General features: G+C 43.0%; 1 protein-coding gene across 2 annotated transcripts in view; it reads right to left on the bottom strand.

The window, feature by feature from the left end:
- Window positions 1-688: 688 nt before the first annotated feature.
- The window catches only part of FOXK1 (forkhead box K1), a 54,702-nt gene continuing 38,506 nt past the window's right edge, over window positions 689-16,884 (bottom strand). Inside the window, exons 5-9 of one of the 2 annotated variants that reach the window (XM_082772179.1) lie at window positions 16,081-16,274; window positions 14,762-14,928; window positions 13,772-14,053; window positions 11,782-12,009; window positions 689-9,476 (exon numbers count right to left, since the gene is read on the bottom strand). In XM_082772179.1, the coding sequence (XP_082628305.1) occupies window positions 9,244-9,476; window positions 11,782-12,009; window positions 13,772-14,053; window positions 14,762-14,928; window positions 16,081-16,274 (1,104 nt within the window). In that variant the 3' untranslated portion in view covers window positions 689-9,243. The remainder of the gene's footprint in view (window positions 9,477-11,781; window positions 12,010-13,771; window positions 14,054-14,761; window positions 14,929-16,080; window positions 16,275-16,884) is intronic. The other variant, XM_082772180.1, reaches the window with a different exon arrangement.

Here is a 16,884-nt window from a genome sequence, read left to right as displayed (position 1 = left end):
AATAGTAGAAATTTAAAACTTTGTTATAGCTTTAAAATATTAACGTTCTTGATACATTAGAAATCACATTCAGATCTCAAATTACTTTAAAAAAAAGTATGGCTCCATATTAAAAAAAACAAAAACAAAAACATAACCACTGTATCCCATTTGATGCGAAAATGCAGGTCCTGCTCCTTGGATGCTTGTATTCGCTGTCTCAGCACCACTGGGATGCAGCTGACCCCCTCACAAGAGCCAGGGTCTGCCCATGCGGTTCAGCATCTCCCAGGAGCGGTGCTGCAATGTGGCTGGTAAAGACGAACTTCACATCCACTGCCCCAGCTGGAGCTTTCCCCTTTGGGATACACACCTGCTTTGCAAAAAGCACTGATAATGAAAACAAGTCACAAAAAATACTTTTGATATCGGCTGTAAAAAAAAAACAACTGTTGGAGGTGTCTTGTACAGGCAAAACCATGAACTGAAATGCAAGCATGGCTTTAGCCCGCCCCATCACACGATTCCTTAAATTAAGTGCCAAATCTAGGAGAGGGGGTAAGGTTTGCCTCTCCATCTCCGTAGCAAAACCAGTCAACAAGTCCGTCAAACCACTGAGGTATTCCAGGTCCTTGTCTCACTGCAGCCTTCCCTGGAGGACTTGGTGGGAATGCATTCGCACAAAACAGGTGAAGACTCCAATTCTTGATTGTTTTGCCTTTTTTTTTTTTTTCTTCTTTAAAGCAAACATTGCAGAATCTGACCAGGACTTCCAGCTTTACCATCCGTTGCTCGTGTATCTTTTGATTCATCTTAAAACACCTTTTGATAGTCCTTTGGGTAACAGTTCTTTGGATAGCTGCAGACTCTTGAGCACATTTCTCAGCTACGCAGAGGTTGGCAGGCTGGACACAGCCAGCCTCATCGCGGTACAAACAGCACGTCCAGAAACCAAGACAACCTACTGTCTTGTAAGATTTTTGTATTTTAAAACCATTCCATATTAATACATTTGAATTTTTTTTTTTTTTTTAACTTTTTTTTTTTTTCTCCATTAAAAAGATCTTACAAACAATACTCCCGTTCCCCTCACTTTAAGACCACCAGGGAGGGGAGGAATAAACTGAGTTTAGGCTTACAGCAAGCCATTTGCTACAGAACCAACCTGCCTACTTAGCAGCCTGTCCACATCCGAGGAGCAGCACATAGATCAGCAGAACATCAGGATCTTCTGCACCAGACTTTTAGCAGCAAGGCAGTGAAACAGAAGGAAATGTCACTTTTTCTGCTCCATTTAAATCTCATTTTTCTTTAGCTAACAGACGTTTCTCCTCAACATTGCCCTTAGCTTTAGGGAAGGCTCTCTTTTGGACTGCTTTAAATGAAACCGAGTGGGGTAGAAGTGAGAATAAGGGTCTTGATCATGGCAAGGGTGCCAAGGTCTGGGGTACTGGGTGCATTCCTTAATCCAGTGGCAGACAAAGAATCCAATACTAGGGGAAATCTGTTTCTTGCAAGGGCGTTTGTTTTGCTGCTGAGGAGGAAAGCTGTTTCCTTTCTATGCCCTTATTCTGGTTACTCTTCCTATCACCTTAATATCCTGTTCTCCCTTAAATATCTCAGCCCAACCACCAGAAAGTAAGGAGAAACCGAGGCAAAGCATTCGCTCAGGTCCTTACAAAGGAACTGCTACTTCTGTAAGAGCCCTAAGGGTTAGGAAACCAAGGATGATCTGTTTTAAGAATAGTTCTCAAAAGGCCCAAGTAGGTCAAAATGCAGGGAGTTAAACCAGGACTGAAATTTGACCGGTAAGGTAAAATTCACTCTCTGTGAATGTGAACATTAGAAAAACCTTACATATTTGCTTTTAAGGGTATACACACACCTCATGCACCACATAAAGAGAGAAAAGTATTGCAAAAGGAGAATAATCTCACCATGGAGGAAAAGAAACTCTTTCTCAGTGCACCAGTGCTAGCTTATCCACCTGACAGACGGACAGACAGGGAGGAATTCCTCAACCTCACAGCATCCCCACGGACCCTCCATCAATTTCCTCTGTTGCAATAAGGTCCCATTACTTACAGAGCAGAATCTGTAAAGAGCTCCCTGATACCGCATCTAGAGATAATATGAGACTAGAAAGGCTTCCAGCTTTCATTAGTGCCATTTTGGGGATTTTCTTGCCAGAAAAGCAGCACAGACTGGGGTTGCTGAAAGCACGACAAAGCCAGAAGCAGGGCTCCTGCACGAGGAAGATGCAAGTACCACATCATCTCTTCTGCTCTGTGAGAGGAATGAAAGCAACCGCTGAAGTAAAGCTGCTTCTACAGGCTGCCCACATCTGTTACAAAAATAGGAACATCATTCTTTTAGAATCAGTGTCTGGTGCGGGAATTTACTAACATATTGTATAAAAAGTCTGTGTAAAGTACCATTTAAGAGAAAGAAATAGTCATGGACCATTTATATATCTATATTTACACACTCACACACACACATTAATAAATATAAATTTTATGTTTACACAGATCTAATTTAATATTCTCTGAAAAAAATATTTAAAGGGTTTCTACCTTAGCTGCCACCCATTAATTAATTGCCAATGGTTTTTCTACCTCGAGAGTGAAGGGGTAGATGTGGCACAACAGCCCACTGCAGCTTAAAGTGACACGTAAGGAGAGGACCAGCCATACATTCTGAAGGATTTAATTCAGTGTTTGTGAATTTAAAAGGTATCAAAAGGTTAAATATCAAGTTGATTAAAAATTTGGAATCTAACCAATAGTGCTCCAAGAAAACCTAGTATTTTTTCCAAATGTCTTGCTCAGTCCAAAGCGAAATGCTCACTGCTTTATTACTTCCCCATGGAAAACAAGCTACCAGAGAAAGCCCACCATCACAGCTGGCTATTTTCCACCACATCATATTACTATATGTGCATATACCCACGTGTGTGCCCAAACACATGCACTGTCCTGCAAATAACCCACCCGGCAGAGAGAGAGTTTGCTGAGCTAACTAATCACAGCCCAGCAGCTGCTAGGCAGCCACAGCGAGGGGATGCTCCAGCACAAAGCCACAGCTACATTTTGATCAGGTCCCGACCAAACTGCAAGAAAGCATCACTTCCCAGCCTCATCAGTTCCACAAACCCCAATGACATTGTAGTACGACTGTTTTCCGCAGCACAGCTGGCTCCATGGTAAGCTACGCTTTATGGCAGTAGTGTATGCTACAGTAATAGCAGCTTTGGCATAATTTTTACCCAGAAGGAAACAAGAAGTTACACGACTGAACAATCTGTTGTGTAACTGCAACCCAACATGCAGATTCTCGCCAGATGCAGACCTTCAAGCAATTGCATTAACTTTAAAGGACTCCAGAGTTGATAGAAACAGCTACAAGTACAGAGGGAAAACTGGGATAGGGAGCAGAAGCAGGAGCTTGCCCAAGAGAGTGGCTGACAAGGGAAGACAGATCATTTGCTGCAGGATGGCATTTGCAACCTCAAAAGCTCAGTGTGAGGCAAGGACAAAGTCATGAAACCAAGTCGTGTTCCTTTAGAAATTACTTCTTAATGCCCAAGTACAACTTACTAGCAGCAGGATTAGCAAACCTGTGAAATTGTGCATCAGTGTAGAAGCTCAAGGTAAGATCCACGTTGGAATAGAATTATCTTATTATGAATAGAATTATATTATTATGAACCGACCAGGTTGGTTCAGCCTTTGGAGGAGAAAGCAAGAGAGAAGGGAACCTTACTGATGTCAATTGCCTATTTGGAAGATGCTGAGAAGGCAGAGCCAGGCTCTTCTCAGAGGTGTGCAGTGATACAGAGGCAGTGGACATGCAGGGATGCAACGAGCATCCTTCATACATCACTGCACGAAAGCTCAGGTCAGCCACCCTCACTTGCTTACACACAGTTCCCTAGCCTTCAGTGCTTCCAGTTTTATTTTACTGCAGGTATTTCCCTATTAAAAAAAAAAAAAAAAGGAAAAATGTGGAAGTAAACTCTGAATGACAGTTCTAAGTACACAAGACAGATGTCTGAGACATGTGCAAAACCAAGTTTACTCCCCTCAAAAAACCTGGAGCCAGACCATGGCATTGACTGCAGAAACACTGTGAAGGCATCAGGTGTTATTTAACTATTTCTCCTCTCTTACAAAGCTTTAACATAGTTCCAAAAACACTCTCCTGAGCAGTGGAGAGTGCCCAACACTCCTCTCCTTGGCTGTCTCCAACAGTAATATTTCTAAAATACATCATGAAAATTAAGTTAGGGTGACCTTATTCAATTCAAGCCCTATGTATCCCCAAAGGTATTTTCATCCACAAGTCCTTGGGCAGAATTTAATGCAAGGTGCTGCTCCTGCTAGTGGATAAAAATGACTGTGTATGCTACAGGCGACAGCATTAATTGTAAGGGGGAAGGAGGGATATGGGAAGAAGGAGGAGTAGAAAAGAATATATGAGCTAATCAAGAACTTAATTTCTGTGTTCAGCACTGTGCTGTGTTATCACTATAAAAACTCATTTCTGGGTCCAGCACTGTGTTATCACTGTAGAAAACTTCCTGTATCACAAGAGACAAAGGCAAGACAAAACAATGACTAAGGAATTCAGTCGAATAAAACCAAGAACAACTGCATTCAGCTTCTGCTAACTGAGGCAACAAAACTTGCTATAAACTGATCACAATCAAAGTAAAACTCTCTGTCATTGCCTTGGAAAAAAAAAAAAAAGGCACGGTGAACAGAGAATTCACATTTTGTGAACCCAATTTTAAGGTCTTCCCATGTCCAAGTTATGGCAGGTTAAATATTCCACATGCCTTGACCTTTGTTATACAGATAGCAGAAGATGCACTAAAACCTCCTACTCCTCTCCCCATCAAACCTCCCTCAGTCAATTAATTGAGGACACGAGATGCAACTCCTTAGACAAAAAAGTTAGAGAATTGATTTAATACGACCCCACTACTGCATATAACCATTAAGGCAGCATTTTCTCTGTAGCTGAAAGCCGAACTCTACCATCACATTAATTTTCATTCCTCTGCAGTGCTCAGAGTTGAAAGCCTGGGGAATCAGGATATATGAGGAAGAGCAGTGCCATTAAAAAGAAGCAAAATGGAAACAGAAATTTCAAACCAGAGACTCTGTTTAGGATTTTCACCTCAGCACAGCATTTGATGGTACCAATAATCAATTAGAAACAGAAGATGAAAATTTTTCAATTCAACTTTTCTTAAGAAGTTTCTAATGGTTTCCCTGGGGAGACAACACTGTCTTTCTTGCAAGGAGAACCCATCCCTGCAGCATCACAGTTCTGTGAACTGAGCGCTGATGAGGAGGGAAATCAGGCGACAGCACACTGGGATGGAGCTGCATGCAAACACAGTAGCGCAGAAAAAGTCACTTGTTTTTCAAGATAACCTTCAAATTGTGCTGGATTTAATCAGAGAAGAACCAAGTCAAGTAAAAGTGAAGCAGGAATGATAGCCAGCTGAAGAGAGATGGCTTGGAGAAGGGAGGGGAGTAGCCCAAAACCTCCTGCTTGAATCCTAGACACTGAGAGCAATTCCACCCCCATGCCCCCACCCCGTTAAGTAGGGCTTATCTAGTCTTTTGGTCATGATACCGAATGCAATCCTCAGGGCGAGGGAGGATTATTTAAATGACAGCTGCTCCTGGAACGGCAACAAACTTCTGGGAACTTCTGTCACCTCATACTTCCATCCACAAACTGCTAAGATTTGCTGATACAGTGCATTTCGATGTCCGCCTGTTCCAGCTAACATTTTTATTTTCAACTATGAGCTCAAAAAAGTTTTTAAAAATATCAGCAAACGTGTAATTGGTGTGTACATATGTTACCCTGTATTTTAAAGGACTGCAAAGGCATTTTAAAAGAGGCCAAAAAGTTATCTACTCAAAATGATCTCCAGAGATCCCAAACTATTCTGTGATTCAAGAACAAGCCCAAAGATTCAAACTCATTTTTATGATTTGCCACTTTCTGAGGCTCTTCTTGTCTGGTCTGTTTTTCTAAGCACGCTGCTATCCAGACTGAGCAGTGTGTTGAAACAATTCATCTGCAAGCCTGAAATACGATGTGCCATCCCTCCTGTGCTGCAGATGAGAACAAACATTTTTCCCACAGCTCTCAGTAGGATTTTTGTAAGAACTGATATTTTATCTAGTATCAGGCAGTGATATAAGACAACGTATAGGCAAGCCTACAAAAAAAAAAAAAAAAGAAGAAAAAATAATCAAGTGGCATGACTGCTTTCTACAGTAGCAGTGGAATGCACCAGACTGATAAAGAGAAAAATCCCGATAGGATGAACTGATGGGTTCCAGGCACCTCAAGAAGAATAGGCGAGCAGATCAGAGCTATTTGCTTATCACAAACCTACATTTTAGCCACCAGGCACTAAGCCACAGAAGGAAGACTGAGGAAGCATTATTCTGTTCTGAAATACTGAGGAGGCAAATCTATACAGTCAACCTGAGGATGGACTTGAGAGGTATCTATAAAGCAGCAGCTGGTTTATGGAAACACCATGGTTCAGCTGATGTATTCCTCTGGTGCTAGACTAGTTTAGGTCCTAATTACTTAGACTTTCCAAAAGAAGAGAAGCAGTAAAGATATCCCCCCAAACTTTGGCAGCTTCACACCCTGAACAGCATTCTGCTGGTTGCTCATCCTGTGCTGACTCACCTAACGTCCTGGAAAACCAAAGACTGCTGCAGGAAAGCTCCCTCGCCTCGGGGCGGTTTCAGAGGCGTGCCTGGATCTAAAACAGCATTCATCCAAAAGTAACGATTAATCACAGATAAGCTATGCTGCACTCTCACTTGTTTGTTCTTCCTTGAAGTCTGTTTTATTGAATTCTGGCTTTGAGAAAGCTTCAGAAAGCACAGGACACATCCATGTGCTTTTTCCACTGTGCTGCACCTCGCTTTCCTAGCGGGAAACGTGACAGCTGGAAACCGGCCTGCTTCAATTACTTTGTGGTCTGTAACAATCCTCCTTCACAGAAATGATTTCAAGGTACTAAAATCCAATCTAATAACGTGTCACTAAAGGCACACGCCTAAATTATGAAGGCCTAGCTGTAGATGAATGAACTGTCCTGAATGCTTTGTGTGCCTATAACCATAGACTGTAACCGCGAATCACAAGACCAAGAAATTCTTTCCTTCTTTCGGAAATATTTCTCACAAAACAATTGGCTTGAGAATAAAACACACTTGGGTTTTATTCCAGTGCTAGGACTTAACTATTGAGTAGGATTTGGCAAACAGAAAGGAAACCCTGAAGTGATGCCAGCTGTTACCTTGTGGACTTTCTCCCCCTCCCCAAATTTTAGAAGACATTAACGTGTTGTGCTTTACCCCTTAATCCCTAAGGACAAACTGGAAGTATAATTTACTGCACATTGGGGAAATCTTGCCAAATGTTTATGCAGTCTCTCTGCTCTGTGACAGCATTGTCCGATTCTACAAGACAGTAACCCGACCACGTATCAGCACAGGTAGAGGGATAACCTACTGAAGACACATCCCAGCCCTGTTGTCACTTTTGCCATTAACAAAGCTGGAACATTTTCTAAGATCTCTGCTGTGTTGCCAAAGACAAGCCAGCCAAAGGAGTCACACGCAGGTGTAAACCCACAGGGGTTAGCTGCAGCTATGCAGAAGTTGATTTATTTGCCAGTCCCGAAGTATTACACGCACTCAACTCCTCCCTGCGGTGAAAGTGACCCGAGTCTGCTTTACCCATGAGATGTACTTGTATGACATGAAGAGCCTGGAACACACTTTAAGTAAAAGCCTCCTTCCACTGGCCAACCCAAACAGTCCTCAGGGTAGGAGAGACAGGAGAGAGAGCTGAGGAATGAAAGGAAACCTCTGAATTCCTTTTGGAAAACCTGTTTAAGACCTCCAATGACTTTTGCCACATGGAAAATAAAAGGTCTTTTTGCCTTGGTCTCCACACACTCACAGAATTGGTATTAAATACCGTATGAACTCTGCTGCCTCTCATGATAGCCCTTAACCTCCCTCTCGGAAGAATAACACAGGAGCCTTGCTGTTAGCCTCTTCCAGCCACGGGAGAGGGTCAGGGACAGATTTCTAACCCACCTCTGGCCTCCTGGACATCATCCATCTCGTTGAGGACCACACTACCAACAGAGGGTGAAAGCAGACCACGTTAATGCAGTTAACCAACTGACATTTTCTCAGGTTTACTGAGACAGTGGGAATGCCTCTGATCTGCAGTGCTATTTGGAACAAACCCTGCTGCTCCAGCTCAGTATGTGATTACAGAAAAAATAAAAATACACACGCAACCTTTTGGAGACACCCTTCCCCACGCAATCCTCAGACATCGAGATACTTCGGCTGTTGTCCAGAACAAGTGATGAATCATTGTAAGAAATCACTGAAGGTACAAAACCCTTTAATATCTTTACAGGAACCAAATTAACACAGTTCCTCTGTCATCTTATTCTCCCTCAGAGGGAATGGAGAGAAATTGCATCTGGAAATCCAGGTGGTTGAGCCCTTTAACTCTTCCTCCTGAATCCCCACATAAATAAACATTCATTCATACTCAGAATTTTTCTGTTTTAGGAAAAAAAAAAGATCATTTGCCTTTTTCTTTAAGCTTGGTACCATGTTTCTTTAATGCTGTTATTGTGAGATACTGCACCCATCTTTCAGTATTTGATTGCCTTAGCTGGCCTTTTAAAAATGGTCCTATGTTTCAAAGCTCTGAGAAGCGCAGTATTAAGGCATAGAAAATGAGGAGTTTTCTTTCCAGGGAGCAGACTGTATTTGTGTTACATTCCTCTAGATGCTGAACTGCAAATACCATCCCCTTGGAGCCAAAAGGGGAAAAGACAGTTTAAAAAAATCCCAGCAGTCATACAATCAGTTGTCTGTATTTTTTTGAATCTTTAAAAAAAAAAAAAGAAGAAAAAAGGAAAAGTATCCCATATGTAAAGACAGAACAGAGTTCCAGGTATGGGTTCTTGGGAGGGGTTTTCCATTCTTTTCTTTTTGGCACCTTGTGATTCTAACAACTGTTGGCCTCCCATTTATAAAAATCTGACTTTAAAAAGAGCTCTTTATTTGCTATGTTTAGAGCTGTTACAGTTGTGGTTTGTTTTCTCTGAAAGCTGCTTTAGGGGCTGCTGCCATCCCATGCCCACCCCGCACCACTCCAGCTCCTCCCACCGGTTCTTCATTCACTGGTTGCCTGTCCTTGTGGCACTGTGGATGTGATGACTCCAGTTTGGGCTGGGACTGCTCCACTGGACTCTTCTATCCGGGGTCTTTTGACTTCGGGTTCACTGCTGTCTTGACTTCGGGAAGCTGCTGCTGGTTCTTCGGTCCCTGTCTCACATACCCGGCTGACTACAACAGGAGTGGACGAGCTGGCCTGGGCTGCAAGAAGCTGCAATGGATTTGTAAGAGCTGGCAAGAAGGACAAAAGAAAGAAAAGAGAATTAATGTGACAAGTAACACATGTGTTTGCCATTCCAGGAAACAAGAAAACACCACAATCAAATGCAACACCTGGGCACGGACTCAACTGTAGTGTCCAAATCCATTTTGTAAAGCCCACAGCAATCTTAGCTCTGTCCAAATTTACCAAACTGGGAAACTGTTCTCTTTCAAAGGAGAACTTCATCCTTTCTATCCACTGCGAAACAAGGCATTGCCAGCTAAGCATTCTTCTCCAGATGAGGAGAACCAATCCTCTGCTAAAACTACAGCACGCCTCTTGGAGAGGTAGCCCTCACACCACCTACAATTAGCTTTTTGCAAGCTGCATCTCTGTGCTGCACCTTTGTTTTAGAGGGCCCTCTTCAGCCCCTCTGAGACTGCCAAAAAAGAAAAACACAACCTGGGGCAAAGCTTGCACAGTAGGAACAGCCAGCCTGTTGGGACACTAGATTACAATGCAAATATTGACTGTATTGACATCTCACTTGTAAAAGGGGCAGAAAGGTTTAACAGCTTACCCCAGACAATCAAATGGGTTTCCATCAGAACTGGAATCCAAATTTAAGAATTTCTGGCTCCCAGTCTTGTATTTTAGTACTGACAAAAATCTCTCACCCTCCCATTAATAGACGTTGTGAGAAAATAAAGAAGGTTTAAGTAGCAACCCTGAGTAAAAATGTCTACAATTCCTTGTTCCAGACAAAGAATGTGCTTACACACTGGCTTTGGCACACACCACCGCTTGAAAAACAAAACACATGCAGTTTTTGGACTCTGCATCAATAGGAGAAGCAGCCAAAGGGGACTCAGGAGACAGTACATCCTCTGCCCTCCAGACTGATTTGCAGAGGATGGAATGACAAAACATTAATGTGTGCTCGCTGCTAACTGCATCAAAAAAGAAGTCCTAAGATAAACAAACAGTGGAAACAGAACAAAGGCCCTCAAAGCCCAGCAACTTCTACCAAGGCATGGGAAGGAGGCTATGCAGTATCAAGGGGATGAAGGAAAGAAACAGAGTAAGGATGAGGGCAGACATCAATTACTATTTAATTACTGATAAAGAACCTAAACCTTGCAGTTGAATAGAAGTTAACTTCATACAGAAGAGTCAAGAGAGTCAGGCTCCATTTTGTCAACTAGAAAATTCACTACTTATCACACACACAAAAAAAAAAAAAAAAAAAAAAGAAAAAGAAAGAAAACCACCCATCTTGGATGCACCTGGAATACTTTCAATGTTAAGAGAGAGCTACAAAAATTGGTAAGATCAGAGTATCTTCATGAAAAAAAAAAACAAAAAAAACATTACATTAGACAAACACTACTGTAGGGTAATAGCAACTGCACCTATTTGATTTATTAAATATCTTTGATGCATAAAAAAAACTTATCACTGACATTTTTTCATCGCTTCAATAAGATTCTTGCAATTCAAAGTGCAAGCCAGGTGATAATGCAAATACAAATATCAGAAAATTCGGTAGAAAGGCTCCTACTTTGCTTTAAGAATGCCATCAAAACCTCAATGTCCTTCATTTCAAACTCCCTGTAAGCACCAGCCTGGGACAGTAGAGGTACTTAGCATCTCTTGAGGAGGGCAGTAAGAAGCTGGGATATTACCACCCTAAGTCATCATCCTTAACTGCACAAACCTGAGGTGCTGAGCAAGCACAAGAAGAGGCTGCCAAGACATAGCTAGTATGAGATTTTAAAAATCAGGGTTGACAAATGACTACAACACATCCTGTATATAAACAATCCTACATTCATTCACCTGATGAAATAGATCTTATTTCTCAGGCTCTAAGACCTTAAGATGGGAAAGTATGTTATTTTCTTAATACTCTATGGAGTCATATTTCACAAGATCTAAAGAGCACCACTGAAATTTTATTATTTAGCATGCTGAAAGCAAATGCTCTTTGTCAGAGGAAAACAAATGATAAAGCAGACTCAATGCAAGAATCAAGAATGCTTTCAACAAGTAACTCCCAAAGGTATAAGCAGTAATACATGCAGAGCCAAGGACAAGGAGAGAGACGAGACTTTTCAGCAACAATGGTAGATAGCAGAACTTTCCCATCAAGGAGAACTGAGCAAACCAGTGGGCAGAAGAGTATCTACCACTGATGTTTACAGCCACAGAAGTTGCACAATTTATATAACCTGTGGAATTGAACACGCAGAATAACTTGCATAGCTAAGAAGATAAAGACACAAATTTACAACTGAACTGGAAAGCTCAGAGAGCAATCAAAACAGAGCCTACCGTAAGCACTGCCCGTGATGCTGTTGGTGGGGACAGCATGTTTCCCGTTCTGGGTGACTGCCCGCACGGGGAGTTGGTGCTGCCCGATGGCCACTGGAGCTGCCTGCTGAAGGATTGTGACTGTCTGTCCCGGAACACCCTGTGCCATTTGACTGGCAACTGTCTGAATAACACGGCTGGCTGTGGGTATTGTGGCAAACGCGATTGTTGGCTTTTCATCCATGCCTGCTTGGAGAGAAGAACAGACAACCACCATTACCACCCTGCTGGTTTAGGAGCAGGCTTTCTTCTCATTAACGTTTTAGTACTAATACCTACCCCAGGCTTACAGATGTGTGAGTACCTCAGTACCACAAAGTCACTTGTCTTTGATGTGTCTTACAAGGTTTACAGAGTGGGAGTGGAAAGCACTGCTTCTCAGGCTAAGGCAGCTTAGTCACAAAAGTAACATATTTGGGCTCCAAGGAGCTCAGAGGGTTCCTAGAGCCCTGTGAAAACTGCGCAGAACACTTTAGGCAGGATCAGGCTCTAAACACACAGTTTTCTGTGGGCTGATTCATACAGCATAGTCAGCTCTGAGAAGGTAACAATTCACTCACCCTGCTCATTAGAGGAAGAACACTGCAACCGGGGACATAAGAATAGAGAATATTAGTCCCTCTGAAATGCTTATTCTGAAGCACATCAAAAGTCTAGGGATGTATTTTTGAAAACACTAAATTCTGTATATATACTCTATGCATATTAAGAACTTTTTTTTTAGAGCATAAGCCACCCAGCTGAAAATAAAGACCATAAATTTGACCCTTTGTCCTAAACGGACACCGACTCCCTTATTTGTACATTACAGCTGTGATATGGACAGCAGCCACTACAAAAGTAAGCTATGAGATATTCACAATTGCAAGCCAATTGGCCTGACTCTGACACCACACAGCAGCAGAAGCCATTTAAGATCCCAAACAATGCCCCAGGCATTGTCTGCAACAGCTTGCTGTCAGGCCTGTGCGTAGGTTGATTTACGAGGTCTCCGCACAGTCACAAGCTTTCGCCAGCTATGGAGTATGGGAAGAAACCAGAAGGGAATAAATAATAAAGGACAAACTAACTAAAAAATAATGAATAAATAAATAGGGCTGAAATCCTGCAGAGAAATAACTTGGAGCATTTGGCTGCCTATCTCACTTCCCAGGACAAGTAAAAAGGTTCAATTCAGCAGGTATGGAATGGCTGCAGGACAGCCTCCTGCTGGACATGCGTGAGCAGAGAGCCACTCTCATTTTCCAGGGGCTCTGCGGTCTTAAAGCAGACAAGGTAGGCAGGAAGCACAAATTCATTAACCCTGTAGGGAGGGAAGACTTCTTCCATGCTAACATCAGAAGACAATGGGAGTGGAGTTGGATGGAACATGAGCATTGAACTGAGACTTGCAGGCAGGATGATTGAAAGCAAGAGGGAAAGAAGCAAGGAAAGCTCAGAGAGTAGGAAGAAAAAACAGGGAACTAAAAGTGGAAATAAAATGGACAAGTAGGGAAAGAACAAATGACAGACAGCAAGAACTGGTGAGTGAGAGAAAGGAGCAGGTGACAGGCAGCTGCAACTGTTAGTGCTTCAACAACGTGAATGGGATCCAGACAGGAATTTCTAGAGAATGTGAATGAAATTCAAGCAGGATAACCAGTGAAGAACTAAAAATGCCAATGGTCCTGCCACTGCTGTAGAGGAAGGTTTTTGTCATTTCTTCTTTCCCTTAGACCTTGTAAATCAACCTGAGAACCTTTACACCACTGCTCACATATCATCAGTCAGAGTAGCCAGTCTTGCTGCTGGTGCAACACAACTGGATGAACTCTTATTTGTTAAGTTTTATCAAGAGAAGATCTTTTATAAAGGGCTAAGCACCCACAGAGTGAAACAGCTGTCTGACTCCCCCCCACTCCAAGCGAGCTCAAGACTTATCAACGAAGTAGCAAGGGAGGTGAAAAGCTACCTCGGTGGTCACCGGCTAAGTCCAACACCGCTCCTGCAGCTTCATGAGCTCCTCCTGCTGTGCCCTGATTTGTGAGGATGTATCCATTTGCAGAGTTTGCAGAGGAGGTCACCACTCGGACCATTGTAACAGTGGGAGCTTGCTGAACTACGTGAATTGCGTGACATGAAGGCTGCTGAGAAGTCACTATTGATGCGGGCATGTACGCAACTGGTTTTGCCACCAGAGTAGATGGCCGGGGAGGAACAGCCATGATCACTGGCTGGGCACTGACTGGAGATCCTAAACAGAAAAGAGAAGCACACGTTAATAGGAGAGGCAAAAAAGGCCTCCACTCATTTTGCTTATACACTTCTAAATCTTCAGTACTCAATCCTTCAACATCAGCAAGGTGTGGGGGTAGGTTAAAAAATAAAGTAAGGCTTCAAAAATGTCACCTTCAATCTTCTGTGTACTAATATAAAAAAGTACTTGCCATCTGAGCACATTTTTGTGAACAAACACCATGATATGCCCCAAAACATGAGGTTCTACACTAGGAGCTTTGCCTTCCCACTTCCACAGGAACACCCTATACATCAGGCCAGTTACAGTACAGCTGACAAGCAGGTACTTACCAAGGCTTAACCAATTACCAAGGCCACAGAACCACGGAGCTCTGCATAGACAAGATGATCTTATCAAAAAGCCTGGCAAATTAATGAGTGAGCTACACACTACCAAGGCTACTCTGCTGCCAGTTCCTTAGAGACACCTAGTTTAAGGCTAGCTCGTGTGTGTCCACACATTCCTTTACCTCCTGCCCTTTAATACATAGACTAGTTAGAAAAATGATCTGAAGTTGCACATGCATCATCAGTCTGTAACAAAAAGCCAAAAAAGAGCCTTAGATCCTCCTGTAGCAGACTGGTAGGAGCATCCCTGCAGCGTCCCCAGCACTGCACTCAGTGCAACGGAACAGTCACTTGCTGTGAAAGGAGAGCTACTCACCAGGTGCACTCTGTGAATACCGATACTCTGGAACTGAGGCTAACTTTGACCCAAAGTCGTGATCATGTGGAATGGGCGAGCCCTCCCGTGACAGGCACTCTGGAGTCTGTAGGCCACTAGAGTGAGGGGACAGCAGGCCAGGGTGAGTAGGGGAGGCAGGAGCGCTCCTGAAACACCAGAACATAGAATTGGCAGGTGTAGATGTGTTTCAAACACAAGACAGCAGCAGAGACCGAGCATTATCTTCAGCAGAGGATCCTCTAGGGAGAAGGAGAGCCATTCTTCCACATTACCCACTGTAGTCTTGCTGAGAAGAGTACACAGTGATCCCAAAAACCCTCTAGCACCACATGCAGTCACATTAATCCCTGCTGAAGGAAACTGGACCCTTCAGAGCACAGTTAGCGTTTCATTTGAAGACTCACATGGAGAAATTGAAAGTGCCTTATGTTTAGATTTTATTTTTATTTTTAAATAATTTCAGGGCATTCTCTAAGGATGTTTGTCAGTGTTTGAGGAAGAAAGACACAGTGTAGATGAAAGGTCTGGCCTCACATATGCTTGCAAAGCAGTTCCTACCCCTGTTGCCTCCCTCACCCAACCACTTGGTTCCCATCTCTTGTCCCACGTGGCCACTAAATCTGTACGGAATCCAGCAGTTCTTTAGTGACAAACAAAAAAGCTGATCAGCCAAAAAATCTCTCCTTCTGCTTTTCCCCCATTTTAAAAGACAGAAAGGAAGCGAGGTGTGGGAGGAATGCTACATGAACCTGCTCCAGCTAGGGGTGTACATGGCAAGTCCTGGTTCCACAGCTACAGGGCTCAGAGAAGGCTGTCACTGCGTGCAGCTCCTCTTTGCAGTTGTGCTGCTGACTGCAGCAGTTACACAGAACATCCTCCCCCCCCAGTGTTTCGCTGCTCACGCTGACGATCAATGTGATGTTCCCTATAGGAGAGTGCTTTAAATAACACAAAAAGTATTCCCACTGTGATCTAATCCACATATAAACACAGCTTTCCTGAAATGAAAGGCTGGCATCTGAAAACATTTACTTCACTGATAAACGTTTTGAATTTCTTTGAAATGATGCCAAAACAGATATGGTATTTGATGCATTTTTAGTTTGGTTCTGGCTTTTCTTTTTTTTGTAAACACTTAAGAAGTCGGAACAATTTTCAGATTATGCCTTGGGACTACCTAACCTATATAACCACTCAAAAACTATAAACAGAAGCATGCTCACTGTACTTCAGATGAAGTTTTTGTTTGTTTTTTTTGCAAGGAGTTTGGCACAGAGATTAGAGGAAGGTGAAGTTACCTGGAGGAGAGAGGCCCAAAAGGTGTTCGGAAGCAGGACACTCCTCTTTGCCTTCGTTTTCTAAATGCTTGCTCTACTAGCTTGGCTTCAGAGGCAGGGTCAATTCGCCAAAAGGAGCCCTTTCCAGGCTCCTCCTGGGAGCGTGGGACTTTAATAAAGTAACGGTTCAAGGAGAGGTTGTGCCGAATGGAATTCTGCAGGAAGCAGAGGAACGAGATGATTATTTTGCCATGAGGAAACATGTAACAAAGACGGACGGGTTTTGCTGCACAGCTTGGAAAAATAAAATCCATACTGCCAGAATCAGTGTTGAAGACAGAAACAAGTCACTCAACTCACAGAGCTCCACAGTCACGGGAGAAACATGAGAGAAAATCTGGGGAAATTAGTGAGACAGAGCTTCTACTAACCACGCAGAAAGATGTGTTTACTTGGTACTGTACAATCACTTAAATACATCTGGAGTCTTGGAATATGGTAGCTTTTCTATGGAAAAAAAATGAAAGCAGAGCTTTTTTCTGAGGCAGGGGGAAAGCAGTGCAAACCACATCAGAACTCTCTCAAGACAGGCTTTGTTCTAGGCAAGCGGAAAAAGCTGTCTGAGCCTGTGCTAACTGCTTACCTGCAAACGATCACTGGGGTGCCCAAACATGCCCTAAAGGACACTGCATCTCGTGGTAATCATAAAGCAAGCCAGCCAACATGCCCTCAAACATCTAGCTCCGAGAAGAATCCATTATTTATGTGGCACTAGTCTAGCACCGTAAGGCTCTCCAGGTGTTGACACGACTAATCAGCCTCTCC

Source organism: Aythya marila (assembly GCF_965140915.1).
Source record: "Aythya marila genome assembly, chromosome: 15".
Lineage (NCBI taxonomy): Eukaryota > Metazoa > Chordata > Aves > Anseriformes > Anatidae > Aythya > Aythya marila.
The sequence above is the reverse complement of the archived record's forward strand: the minus strand, read 5'-3'. Positions and strand labels throughout refer to the sequence as shown.